This window comes from Alexandromys fortis, unplaced genomic scaffold (assembly GCF_014885135.2).
Source record: "Alexandromys fortis isolate MF-2015 unplaced genomic scaffold, M_Fortis_MF-2015_v1.1 scaffold_330, whole genome shotgun sequence".
Lineage (NCBI taxonomy): Eukaryota > Metazoa > Chordata > Mammalia > Rodentia > Cricetidae > Alexandromys > Alexandromys fortis.
Window position 1 is genome coordinate 529,098 of NW_026068204.1, and position 12,543 is coordinate 541,640.

The window sequence follows — 12,543 nt, forward strand, 5'->3', positions numbered from 1 at the left end:
GGGACACCTGGGGCCACCGCGTCTTTATTGCTGCTGGGGGCCCGCCTTTCCAGTCCCACCCTCCAGTCCTCCAGTCCCACACGCCCCATGCACATGCTCCCGTGTGCAGATGGGCGCCGGCCCCTGACAACACCCCTCCCCTCCAGACGGACGGATGGACAACAGGTGCACAGGAAACAGTGGCTTTCAGTGAGATGTGGCCTTAGGCTAGCATGACCCAGGCCATGCCTGTCCCCATTGTGAACCCACCACCCCGGCTCCAGCACCTCTAAAAGCCTGCTTTTGTGTCCTGCTCACTGGAAACCAGGTTGCTGTCGCTGAAGCCCAGTGGCCATCCCGACCCCAGCCCCCACCCGACCCCCTTTATAAAAAGAAGAGACAGCACCTTCCACTGGATTTGCCTGCGGGCCACAGCCCAGCTGGCCACAGCCCAGCATACCCTGGGCCTGAGGCCGCAGTCCCGTCTCGCCAGCTGAGCGTCCACGAGGTCCCTTTACATGTGCACAGTAGCCCCAAGTCCCGTGCACTCACAGGTGCCGTGGGCTGGGGTGGCCGTTGTGGTAGACCTTCTGCTTCACGTGCACCATGTTCCCTGTGGGCTCCTCGAAGGGCCTGTGCGGCCGCCGGCCCAGCTCCCGCAGGCTGCACAGCTTGGGCAGCCAGGTCCACGAGCCATCTGCAGGGGGACAGGGCAGTCAGGTGGCCGGGCTGGGCCAGAAGTGGTGCCCGCAGCAGCGCGAGGCACTCACCATAGCGCCGACCAGCCCTCCAGGCGCGCACGGCACAGTGCAGGACGCCATCCATCCACACCAGGAACCAGCTGATGCAGAAGCCCAGAAGCAGCCCCAGCATAAGGTCGATCTCCTGCTTGGTCACATTGTCTGTCACAAAGTAGTTCTCAGATGCGTCCACGACCGACTGGTCCCCGTCGTACGGGATCACGTAGTGGATGTGGTGCCTGGGGGCGGCAGGGCGGGCTGGCACCTCTCCTGCCAACCCTGGCCCAGCCTTCCCCAGGTCCGTGCTGGGCTGGTTAGGGGACCCAAAGTGGATGGCTTGGCTCCTATGGGCCACCCTGGGAAGTTCTCTGAAGCAATCCCTGTGTGCTGGGTTGGGAGGGGAAACAGCACTCCCTCCCCACCTGGCAGAACAGGAGAGTAGGAACAGCTGGGGGGTCTGCTCCACCCAACAGGCCATCCTTCCAAAAGTCCTGTAGCAGGGTTCACATTTACCTACCAAGGTCCCAGCACAGCCCAGTAACCCAGGCCCTCCGGACATGCCTCTTGGCCCCCACAGGCTGCTCTCAGGAGACCACCTACAGGAACAGTGTTCTTGCTCTTCCACAATCTCTGCCTTGGGCTTCTGGCTTTCAGTATCTACCCCGCTGCTCATTTTTCTGGAGGCTCTGGGAGTCTTTCCTTCCTCACTCATGCCCATCACAGACCCACATGTCTATTGTCCACGTACTATTCTTATAATGGGCCGTTTTCAGCTCTTCAGGTCCATGCTGGTCAGGTTTTAGAGCCTTCTAAGTATAAGCACCCACTCTGGCCCTGGTCTCTCTGCCTCTTTGCTTCCTGTCCATTGTTTTCATGCCCTAGACCCTCCCAGCTTGCACCTGAGTTCCAGTATGGTTCCCCCTGGGGGCTGATCCCTCTTTCAGAGATGTCTGAACTTCCAAGAGGAAGTCCTTCTGTCCTGTCTGTTGTTTTAGGTGTCCAACCCCACAAAGCCAGCCGTCCAGATGTCGAGAGTACCATTGGGGTCTTCCTGACAGAGTAAGGGCTGCCCGGGCTTTTGCTATCAGGCTGCCTTTCCTGGCCCACCTACTTCCACAGCCACTAGTGGGTGGGCCTTCTTTCCACTGCCCACCATGTCTGCTAGGAGCTCCAGCTGCCTTCGAGTCTCCACGTGGGCTCTACAGACACCTCAAATGCATGCTGAAAATAGCTTCTGGCTTCCTAAACCTGCACCTCTTCCTCCTCTCAGTGAGAGGCTGGAACCTGTGTCTGTCTAGAGTAGACCCTCAGCCTTTCCCCAGATAAAAACTCTTTCCTTTCTTGTACCCATTTGCTGATGTCCCTGATGGATGCTTCCTCACAGTGGGGCTGATATCTTTAAACCCCAGCCCAGGTGAGCAGGGAGAGGAAGGGGCAGCAGTGACCCTCCTCAAGTCCTCTTCTGATCTTCTTAGGAACCCAGGGGCTAACTCTGCCGTCTATAGTTTGGCCAAGCCCCACGGGCAAAGCTTAGGCTGCCAGCCCTCAGCTGGTTTACTGGGGCTACTATGACTGACACCTGGCAGCCATCACTCATCTCATGCACAGCTCCTGTCCATCATCATGATGGATGCACGCTATTGATCCTGGCACAAAAGTATGGCTGCACCAGGCCCTAGGGGCAGAAGTGCTTCCAGACTACGGGGGAGGGGGAAGCTGTAACAGGCTCTGGTGGGGGCTGGGTCAGCCTGGGCCTCCACATCGTTCCTCTGAACTGCCCCCAACATGTAGCTGTTCCAGGAAAAGAAACATGAAGAAGCTACCAAGGAAGCAAGAAGAAACCTAGATAGCCTACAAGTAGGCCAAGGTGGGGTCCCAGACAACCCGGGGCCTCAGGAGTCCAGGGGTTAGAGGTTATGACCTGTGCCTTTACAGTTAGCGTGGGTATCTACAATTGCTCCTCCCGTGGCCTGACTCCTCCCGATCCCACACCAAGTCCCTGAAGGCAGGGGCATAGGTCTTCTGAATGAAAGCAGGAAGGATGTCTGTGATATGTACATACATGTGTCCTACCTTCATGACACATGCTGCCATGTGTCCACTCGAGGTCACTGCGTGTCCAGTATACACGCTGTCCGCATGCACAGGACATGGCGTGTATACTGCAGACATGGGCCCCACAAGCCCCACACCCATGCACTGTGCACACTTCGGGTATGAGCATGGTGCGTCACACACAGATGCACATTCACCCAGCTCTGAACCAGCCGCCCTGTCTCTGTGGGATGCTGTCATGTGCATGGATCTGTGTGTACACACAAAGGCTGCCTGCTGGCGTGCTTTGCTCAGAACATTAGTTTACATATATGTTCTCTGTCTAAAATTCTGCAGATAGTCATGTACAAGGCAGACACATGTGCACAGTTATTCTGCAAAGTATGTACACACAGGCAAACTGCTGACACCACGTGTGTACATGTATGTGCACAGATAACCCGTTTGCAAACTAATCTGCCGCCACTGCAGCCACGCTGAGATGTTCTGACATGTTCCCTGAGCACACTGAACTGTATATTGTTTTATATACATGTACTTTACATACACGTATATGTAATCAATATACAAAAGTGCTTTGTACAACGAATTTACATACCCTGTATGTAGAGTTGTGTACAAAGCACATACATGTAGAGAGACACACGCAGAAACACTGTCCACAGGAGGATGTGGCTCTCCACATTTTTGCACACACAGGCCTCTCTTCATGTTCCACTCTACAGGTGTCTGTTGACATGAGTCCACAAGTACTCTTGCTGCTACATGAGATGCACATATGTAACCTATGTAAATGTCCTCTAAGAACACACCCTCTGTGCTCAGGTAAACCATTCAGTGTGCTGTCGTGGACAGCGCTGAACCAAACACGCTGTCATAGCCCCCATATGTCGTGTCCATTCCCAGTGTTCATGGGTCCGGTGACTGGGCCCAGGATGTGGACTCTGTCTTGGGGAGGTTTCGGGACTCACCTACAGACATGCCCTGGGAACCTCATGTCTTTTCTGAGCCCTCTTGATATACCAAAGATAGAGGACAGGGCTTTCTGGGAATGTGTGGCCACACGGCAAACTTTCCTACCATGTCCAACGCATGTGAGTGCGTGTACGCGTATACATCCCTTTCTGCTTGCTGTAATGCCCGTGATCTGCCGCATACTGGCCTGTACCTGTAACCGTATAAGCTCTTAGGAGACATGCACCTGCCCTAGGCCCTGTGTATGCAGACTTCTGGAAGCGTGGGTCGGGGTGAGGAAGTGAGGTTCTGTGATTCTAGCCCCACTCTTTCCTAGTTGTGTAACCTTGGGCAAGTCTACCTCCAAAACCTCGGTCCACGTCCTCCTGGTCTGCCCCGCGGGACAACGGTTATCGCATGAGGGCATCTCTGGGATGAGTGCATGCGGATGTACGAGTGCGCTGTGTACGCACATGTATATGCACAGACAGTACACACATGCGCGGCTCATGAGAAGATGTTTATTTCATACATGGACGTACAAACATGCAAGGCCAGAAGACTTTATCACTACACATGCACCGAAGGGGGGGGGGTCCCTGAAGGGTGTGGTGGGTCTCACTGTGACCTTGAACAAACCCCAGCCTACTTCAGTTCCTCCCTGCACGTGACCAGTTGTGGCAGGTGTTCCTTAAGGTAGGCCCTTTCTGTCTTGACCTCCTGCACTCGCCTGCTGTGGACACAGGGGACCCAAGAGGAAGACTTGGGTCATAGGCAAGACTACTGTCCCGGGCTTAACCAGCTTCCTCCTGTCTTCCACTGTGGGCACCACTCAGGGCTGCTGCTCTCAGGCCTCCAGGCCCCTGAACTAGGAGGCTCCATGGCCCAAAATGCCACCACCAGGCAGCCTTTTCTCTAAAGGAACTGGAGGAAAGGGTCCCTAACAGACTCAGTCATGCTTCCTCTCCCAGAGAGACAGCTGGCTGATCTGGGGTTCCCGTTGGCAACCCCTCCCCCAGCACCTGGCGGGCAGAAGCGGCCCCCACCACTCAGCTCTGGGCTCTGCGGCCCAGCCTGCTCCCGGCTCACCGGCCGAACGGGGCCCGCTGCACAAGTGTGATCACGCGTGTAGTGCCTAGAGCCGGGGCGCACTCACCGGCCACAGTTGCAGTGGCAGACGCGGTCCTCGCCCCGCAGGTGCGGGAGGATGTAGTTATGGAATCGGTCCAGCAGCGCGTTCATGTCCATCAAGCACGCGATGGCCTGGAAGAGCCCATGACCGGTCAGGGCGAGGAGTGGGCCGGGCCGAAGAGGGTGCCGAGTGGGAGCGTCGGGCTGCCGGGGTTGGTTGGGTGGGTGGGCGGGTGGGGAAGCGCAGGGCAGCCGGGGCGAGGGCCGCGCAGGGTAGCAGCGAGGGTAGCGCAGGGCAAGCCGCGGAGGGCAGCGCAGGCCGCGCGGGCCGGTAAACAAGGAAGCGAGGTGGGGAAGGCGCGCGCGCGGGCGGCAGAAGCAGGGGGCGCGCGCGGGAAGCCCCTCCGCTCACCATCACGATCGACGCCCCCAGAATCATGAAGATCATGGTGTTCGCACTCATGGACATCGGGCGGGGCCGGGCCGGGCCGGAGCGCCGCCCCCCGGCCCCGGTGCCCCTCCCGGCCCCGGCCCGATGCTGAGCCCGCGCCGCCTCCGCAGAGGTCAGCACTCGCGCGCCGGGCCGCCGCGGGCCCCGGGGGCAGGCGCGGTCACAGGCAGCGGAGGTGTGGGGGCTGCTGTAGGGTCGCTCGCTCGCCGCCCGTCGCTGGCCGCGCTCCTCTCCGCCCTCCGGTGCTCCCTGTGCCCGGCTCCCTGCGGTCGGCTCGGCGGCCCCCTCCCTCCTCCCCCTTCCCTCCTCCAGGCTTCTCCCTCCCTCCTTTTCTTCCTCACTATCTCCTCCCTCCTCCTTCTGCCTCCGCCTTTGGGGAGGGACTTCGCCGCCCCGCGCCAGCATCCAGGGTCGAGGTTCTCCACTCCAATCCTTGCGACGCAGGCCCAGACCCCTCCCCTCCGGTCTCGGCTCCACATTCTGCCCCATCTCATCCGATCTCCTTGCCCAGTGCCACGCTGAACTCTTTTTGGCCTGGACCGGGTGGTCGTTTCTGCTCTACTTCTCCAAGTAAGGCCCCTCCTCTTGGGTCCCCTGGTTCCACTGAGGGGTAGGAAGGTCGGCACCCAGCCTCCTCCAGCAAGAAAATGCCATCGGGGGAGGGGCCTGCAAGGTCAGAGTAACCAGGGACTGTGACTACTGGACCAGAGGTAGGAGGGCAAGAGATATGGAGTAGGCCAGAGCATCCCAGAGCATCGTGGCAGTGGTGGGAAAGGCTAGCAGGCTTCTGGGAAGGAAGGGGTGCTGGACAGTAGCCCGAAACTACCAGCTTAGTGTCTAGCGTACTGTTTGTTGTGGCTGCCTTGCTTGTCCTGACAGAGCTGACAGTGTAAGAACCAACCCTGCCCTGTGTGATGGAAGCAAGAGAGGACAGCTGACCTCCATCCCTAAGTACAAACCCCACTGTGCACTGTGTCCAAAGGTTCCAACTGGAGGGGCCCGGTATCCTGGTGTCTTACAGCCCGGGGCCTGTGTAATCTTTCTCTCAAAGGATGGTCTCAGGTATGTCACAGGGCTGTACTTAAGGGCCCTGGGTACCTCTTCTGCAGGGATTCAGGCCAGGAATTCAGGCCAAATCAAAGACCCCCAGGAGCATATATTTTGCGGTGATTCCAAGTCCCCGTCTCATTCCCCTCATCCCCCGCTCCCCGCCATCCCCACCCCCACCCTCCCAGCCAATAAGGCAGTCTACTGTTTTATTTCGGGTTTTTTGTACAATCCAGCAGTGGAGAGCAAAGGAGTAGGAAGGCCAACACAGACACTTGCTGTAGGCTATACAGTAAACCGTCTTTACTTCTTTTGGTTAAAAACAATGGATTTCAATCTGGCATTTCTGTGTGCTTCTCATTCCCTATGTACAGTACACTGGCGACATACACCTAGCAGTATAAACAAGTATCGGAAGAGAAAACACACTGAAAAAGTGGCTCCAAAGGCGGCTGTGCAAGTCAGGTTGTGCACGGTCCATGAGTGTCTCAGTAGAAGCAGACAGTGTGCAGAAAGGCCCGGCCACTCTTCTCCTCAAACTCCTGCAGCAGCTCATCGATCTCGTTCTCCATATCCTCAGTGTGCTGGATCTGGGGAAAGCAAAGCCTTGAGTGACACTCGGGAAGTGTGACCCGCCTTCCTCCCCTGCCCTGTGCTGCACCTCCCTCCTGCAGTGGGGACAGTCTCAGGACAGTGTCCTCAGGATCATCCCAATGGCCCCTTCCTGGCAGTCCCTGCTTTGATAATGGGCTCCAGACCTGCACAGTGGCCACTGTAGTACCCCATATTGGGAATGCTAGATTCAAAGGAAGGACTGGACCCCGAGGCTGGGATTCAAGCTCTGCCCTCAGGCATCACAGGTTTATGGAAGCCTCACCAGCCAGCGCCACCCCAACCCTGTGATGAGTGAAGCGAGGGGCATGAAGAGGCAGGCATCTTCCTAGAACTGTCCTCGTGGTGGAGCAGCCTGTGCCCTGCAGCAGGCTAGCACACATCTGGCCTCTACCCCCAGACACCAACAGCTTCTCCTGGTTGTGAAAACCTACAAGGTGGCCAGGCATTGCCAGCAGGCCTTTAACACTTTGAGGCAGGCTGGCTGCTGACCACACTGCCCTGCATGGCTACAAAGTCTCTCAGGCTTTATCAGCCAAACCACGAGCTCAAGTGCTGGAACTTCAGCTGAAAGTGGAAGCTGGGCTGAATTCAACAGGAATGTGGATTCCCACACCAACTTCCCCATCAGCCTCTACTTGGGAAGCCAAGAGGACGTCAACTCTGCCACAGCCAGCTAAACTAAACAAATTCTCAAGGGTGAAAGGCAGGGCAAGGCACATGGCTCCCTCCACAGCATCTGAACAGGGTGACCCTCCACACAGCAGGTGCACAGCCCAGAGGTCTTCAGAGGATAAATATCTAGACAAATATCAGGCAAAAGTACACAAAATATCCCTATACTGTGAGTGTTCCTCTGGGAGTCCCCAGACCCATCTCTGACAATACCAGGTGAGCTCTGCACCAGAGGAAAAGGTGAACTGTCAGTCATTTCTTCCCGAAGAGAGGCCTCTGACCCAGAGATGTCATTCATCACTTCTACCAACAACAGACACACTGGGATGGGCTCTCAAGCCAACGTCACTGTTAACCTCCTGGAATGTGCACTTCTTGGTCTTTATTTGAAATTTAGTATTAACCAGGATGTGAAAATAAGTTGCTAGTGATGAGAGGTCCCCTCCTCTTGCCCCAACAGCTACTTCCTTGGTAAGGATGCCTGGACCCAGGGCTTAGACTCACACACTGGCAGAGCTCGCAGATGAGGAAGGCCCCTAGGGTGGCCTCTTCATGGTTGTCCTGGATGTCCACGTTGACCACATGCACTGGCTGGCAGGTCTCCTGTTCTCTGGAATTCAGATCTGATTAGAAAGACACACAATATTACTAGGCATTGGGTAACAGATGTGTCCATGTTCAGCTCTCGCTGTGCCTGCCCCTGAACTCTGGACTGTAACTCAAGGATTGAGCATCCAAGCTCCAGAAACTAAGGACAGACCCACAATGCAGGCTCCATGAAGAAGCCTAGGAAAACAGCATACTCCACTCCAGGCCATTCTATGCTGCCCACGCTGGCACCAACAGCAGTTTCTATAAAATGGCAGGCCCAATAAATATGCAACGCTGTGCTGAAGGCCACAAGGCTTACAAAAACTTACAGGAATCCTACAAAAACATACAGGAATCCGTCCTCTGCTTATTCCTCACAGGCTGTCCTCCAGATGTCCATGTGGGTCAGAGGATGAGGGCGGGTGTCCTGTACATCACTGTCGCCCAGGGCCTGAGGCCTAACCTGCCTTCCCTGGAGACCATAAGTCTTCCAGCCGAGTGTTGGCACTCACCTTCTACAACCTGGTCATAGACTCTCTCTTCACAAGTGAGGATCAGGTCAAACAGGTCCTTGCAGTTCTGGAACCTTTCTGGCCGGGGCTTGATCCTTTTGTTTCTGTCCAGCATATGCAAAATCCCATTCTGTGTATAGCTGAACACCAGAGTCAAGGAGCTTTGGTAAATGATTGTTCACTAACCTTGATCTGCCTGTAAATAAATGGTCCTCCTGCCTCTTAGAGTTCCAAGTTGACTCTTGTCAATATCACAGCTCTAGGCCTTAGCATAGGCTGGGTAACCACTGCCCCAGGACAGGAAGGTACTGACTTCTTGGGGATGTCATGATTTCTATGAGACCCAAATCTACTGAACGGCTCCAGGTAGCCGTGGTCATTCTGATTGGGCAGAAAGCAGAGGCATTTCTGGCCTCCTCTCATGACAGTGGCCTTTTCCTCTATCATACTGACCACAGCTCTGATCTATGCATTTGTTCCCTCTCAAAACACAAAGACAACGCTGCCAGGAAACCAAACCAATCCAGCTAAGCTACAGCAAGGAGAAAGTCTGGGAAAATCCGCAGAATTCCCCCACCTCCCAGAGACCAGGTTTCTCTGTGCAGTCCTGGAACTCGCTCTGTAGACCAGGCTGGCCTCGAACTCAGAGATCCACCTGCCTCTGCCACCACACCCAGATTCCACCAAATTTCTCAAAACTCAGCAGCAGAAATGTCCGGAAGCACCCCACTGGTGATGGTCCAAGAGGGACAAGTCTGGTTCAGCTGAAAGCAGGGAAACTGCCAGTTGAATCCAAAGGGCAATCCAGATGGCACCTCCATGTTCAGGCCCATCAGCCGGGGCAGAAGCCAGGAGTCACTGCCTTTGGGGCCTTCAAGGTTGTGCCACCCTATCCCTCAGATAGTTCCTGGAGTGAGCTGCTCTGGACACTTAGAAACATGCATCTGTTTTAGGAAACAGAAAGGCTCTCCTATCCTGGGGCCTGGGGCCTGACCTCGGGTTACCAGGCTGAAGCACAGGTGCCCTCACTCCGAGTCATCTTCCTAACAGTGTAACTTGAAGACACCTGGCCACGAGCTGCCAGGCAGCCCCACTCCTCGCATCATCAGCTGCTCCTCCCTTCCTGCTTCCCTGCTGCCTACAACAAGAGCTGCATCCAAGCTTACAGCCCATCAAGGTCCTGGGGTTGGGGGAGCGAGTTTAAGACCAAACCCAGTGGCTGGTACTTCTGGGATAGAGACAGGGAGCAGGGGAGTAGACCTCTTGGGAAGGAATCCAATCAGGATCCAGGTACTTAAATTTAGCAGACCCCAAGGAAAAGCTGGACAAAGTCACACAGAGACAGCTAAGGATAGTGGGAAACACCACTTTGCATCCCCACTATCAGAGTCAGGCCCCCAAAATGCTCCAACAACTGCAGTCACAGGATGGCCCTGCCTGGGAATGACTTTTAAGTGACCACCCTCAAGTGAAGAGCACTCTGTGTAATTGGAGGTTGGGAAACAATCATGCCAGCACCTCACCTGAACTTGACAATTTGGGGGGCGGGGCAGGATTTGAGAAAGAGTTTCTCTGTGTAGTCCTGGCTGTCCAGGAACTTGCTCCGTAGATCAGGCTGGCCTCGAACTCAAGAGATCTGCCTGCCTGCTTCCTGAGTGCTGGGATTAAAGGCAGGTGATACCACCTCCCAGCAAATTGGACACTTCTCACAAACCCCAACAACCATCCAAAAACTAGCTTAGAGGCCAGGCTAGGATACATAGGTGGACGTAGTAGATAGGGCCAACCTTCTCAGGATCCCCCATCCTTGTTACTGTTTTTGACGACCTCATTGAACAGCCAGTTAGCTGGAAAACTTCAAGAGTCCCAAGCTTAAGAAAGTCTTGGGCTGACTCTCACTTGGCCAAGCCCTGGGCTAACCCAGCAAAGCTTCTGAGGAGTTGGGGGCACAGTGTGAAGCTGATTGTGCTCTTTGGTTCTAATAAGCAGTCACTGGAGTTTAGATTCCTGGAAGCTGAGGGTGTGCCGTGGCCAGGACTTAATCCACGTGCAACGAGCCAACAGTGACAGTGGCTGACTTTCTCTTGAATGAAGAGCCACTCCCACCCGACCCTGGAAGCCCAGACCTGTCCCCGCTGGCTTTCTGAGGAGCAGCCCCCAGAGAGCGAAGGTGGGGAACAGGGCCCATACAGGGTTCACACTGAGGGCCCCAGGACCTGGGATATTGAAGTACAATTCAGTATCATTTAAAAACTTCTGGGGGAGGGGGAGGAAAATGGGAGGAGGTGGTGGGGAAGAGACAGAAATCTTTAATAAATGAATAAATAAATAAAGAAAGAAAAAAGTTTAAAAAAAGAAGTGCTTTTAGCACCAATTGCCAAATTTGTATTTGTTTGGGAAGTTATACAGTAAAACCCTCCTTTTGTTAAAAAAAAAAAAAAAAAACTTCTGGATTTACCAAACAATTCAAACTCGTCTCCTTGCAGGGCACACAGTTTCTAAGTACTAAGTGATAGGACAGGATGGACAGAGGAGAACAGGAGCACTGGAGCTGGGATTCCTGGTGGATGGCTCTAATTCTAGCACTCAGGAGGCAAAGGGAAGAGGATCAGGTCAACTTGAGCTACATAAGGCTGAGGGAAGCCTAGGTTATACGAGACCTTGTCTCATAAGAGAAAGAGGCTAAGAAGGCTTAGCAGTCAAGAGAGCTTCCTACCCTTCCAGGATCACATTCAGCTCTAACACCAGCTTCAGGGAGCTAATACACCACCCCCCCCCCCCCCCCCCCCCCCCCCNCCACCCCCCCCCCCCCGCCAAACCTTAGACAGGGTTTCTCTGTATAGCCCTGGCTGTCCTGGAACTCGCTCTGTACACCAGACTGGCCTCAAACTCAGAGATCTGCCTACCCCTAAGATTGGGATTAAAGATGTGCACCACCACTACATAGCCTAATGGCCTCTTCTGGTCTTTCTAGGTACCCACATGAATGAATGAATGAATGAATGAATGAATGAGAGAAAGGAAGGAAGGAAGGAAGGAAGGAAGGAAGGAAGGAAGGAAGGAAGGGGAAAGAAGGAAGGAAGGCAGGCAGGCAGGAAGTTAGGAAGGAATCTTAACTACAATTTAAAATGGTGGATTATGAACTGCCATTTAGTTCACACCTGCTGCCTGAGGAGGGCTGGCCCCTTGGGGACCTGCTTCCAGGATCCTGCAGCATATTCCTGAGTATGGATATCCTGGGAATAGATACAGTCCTCCACTTGTAAATTAAGATTACACAGGTATAGTACTTGTCATGTCTTCACTAGTTAAGCAATCATCCAAAGAGAAGCTATTTCCACAACCAACTTCATGGACACCGAGTATGGACTCTTACCTTTCCTATCAAGTGGGAGCAGAACCAGGCATCTTTAGCTACTCCCGAAGGGATGCTTTTGGCCTCCCCAGAGCACAGGGCTTTTGACAGAACATCCTATGAAGAAAGGCCAGACCCACAGGCAGGTCAAGTTCAACACAGGACAAGGTCTGTGCTCTTTTCTGTACCCAGCCACCCTGGAGAAAGGGAAAGTGTGCAGGAACTGAACAAGAGCCAGTCCAGGGCACACAGCTCTGCCACCCTGCTTCATTAATTCTATGAGATGCCTGCATCTGTGGCTAAGAGGTACACAGACCTTCAGCACCCCACAGCAATGGGGCCTCTCACTACCTCTCAAGAACCTACCTTCAGTCGGGCCCATGCTACTACTACATGGATAAATCTTCAACAGACCCCTCAAACACAGGTTTCACCCATCCT

At 54.6% G+C, this 12,543-nt stretch overlaps 2 protein-coding genes and 1 long non-coding RNA gene across 3 annotated transcripts in view; 1 reads left to right on the plus strand and 2 right to left on the minus strand.

The window, feature by feature from the left end:
* Positions 1-301: 301 nt before the first annotated feature.
* Positions 302-5,799, minus strand: Tmem240 (transmembrane protein 240). The gene is made up of 4 exons (XM_050130086.1): positions 5,272-5,799; positions 4,885-4,991; positions 750-958; positions 302-676 (listed from the first exon to the last, which is right to left on the minus strand). Exons 1-4 carry the CDS (start codon positions 5,797-5,799, stop codon positions 528-530), a joined length of 993 nt encoding a protein of 330 aa, XP_049986043.1. The 3' UTR covers positions 302-527.
* An 839-nt stretch (positions 5,800-6,638) lies between these two features.
* The window catches only part of Ssu72 (SSU72 homolog, RNA polymerase II CTD phosphatase), a 32,532-nt gene continuing 26,627 nt past the window's right edge, over positions 6,639-12,543 (minus strand). Inside the window, exons 3-5 of the mRNA XM_050130087.1 lie at positions 8,748-8,887; positions 8,149-8,267; positions 6,639-6,947 (exon numbers count right to left, since the gene is read on the minus strand). Of these exons, the coding sequence (XP_049986044.1) occupies positions 6,846-6,947; positions 8,149-8,267; positions 8,748-8,887 (361 nt within the window). The 3' untranslated portion in view covers positions 6,639-6,845. The remainder of the gene's footprint in view (positions 6,948-8,148; positions 8,268-8,747; positions 8,888-12,543) is intronic.
* Positions 8,870-10,335, plus strand: LOC126493197 (uncharacterized). The gene is made up of 2 exons (XR_007589773.1): positions 8,870-9,338; positions 9,378-10,335. It is a non-coding gene; the product is annotated as an uncharacterized lncRNA (long non-coding RNA).

Coding starts and splice junctions, on each gene's coding strand:
- Tmem240 (XM_050130086.1), bottom strand. CDS start 5,799: ATGGGGCAGAATGTGGAGCCGAGACCGGAGGGGAGGGGTCTGGGCCTG. Junction 4,992..5,271: donor TGGGGGCGTCGATCGTGATG/GTGAGCGGAGGG, acceptor GGGCTCTTCCAG/GCCATCGCGTGCTTGATGGA. Junction 677..749: donor GAGGGCTGGTCGGCGCTATG/GTGAGTGCCTCG, acceptor GTCCCCCTGCAG/ATGGCTCGTGGACCTGGCTG.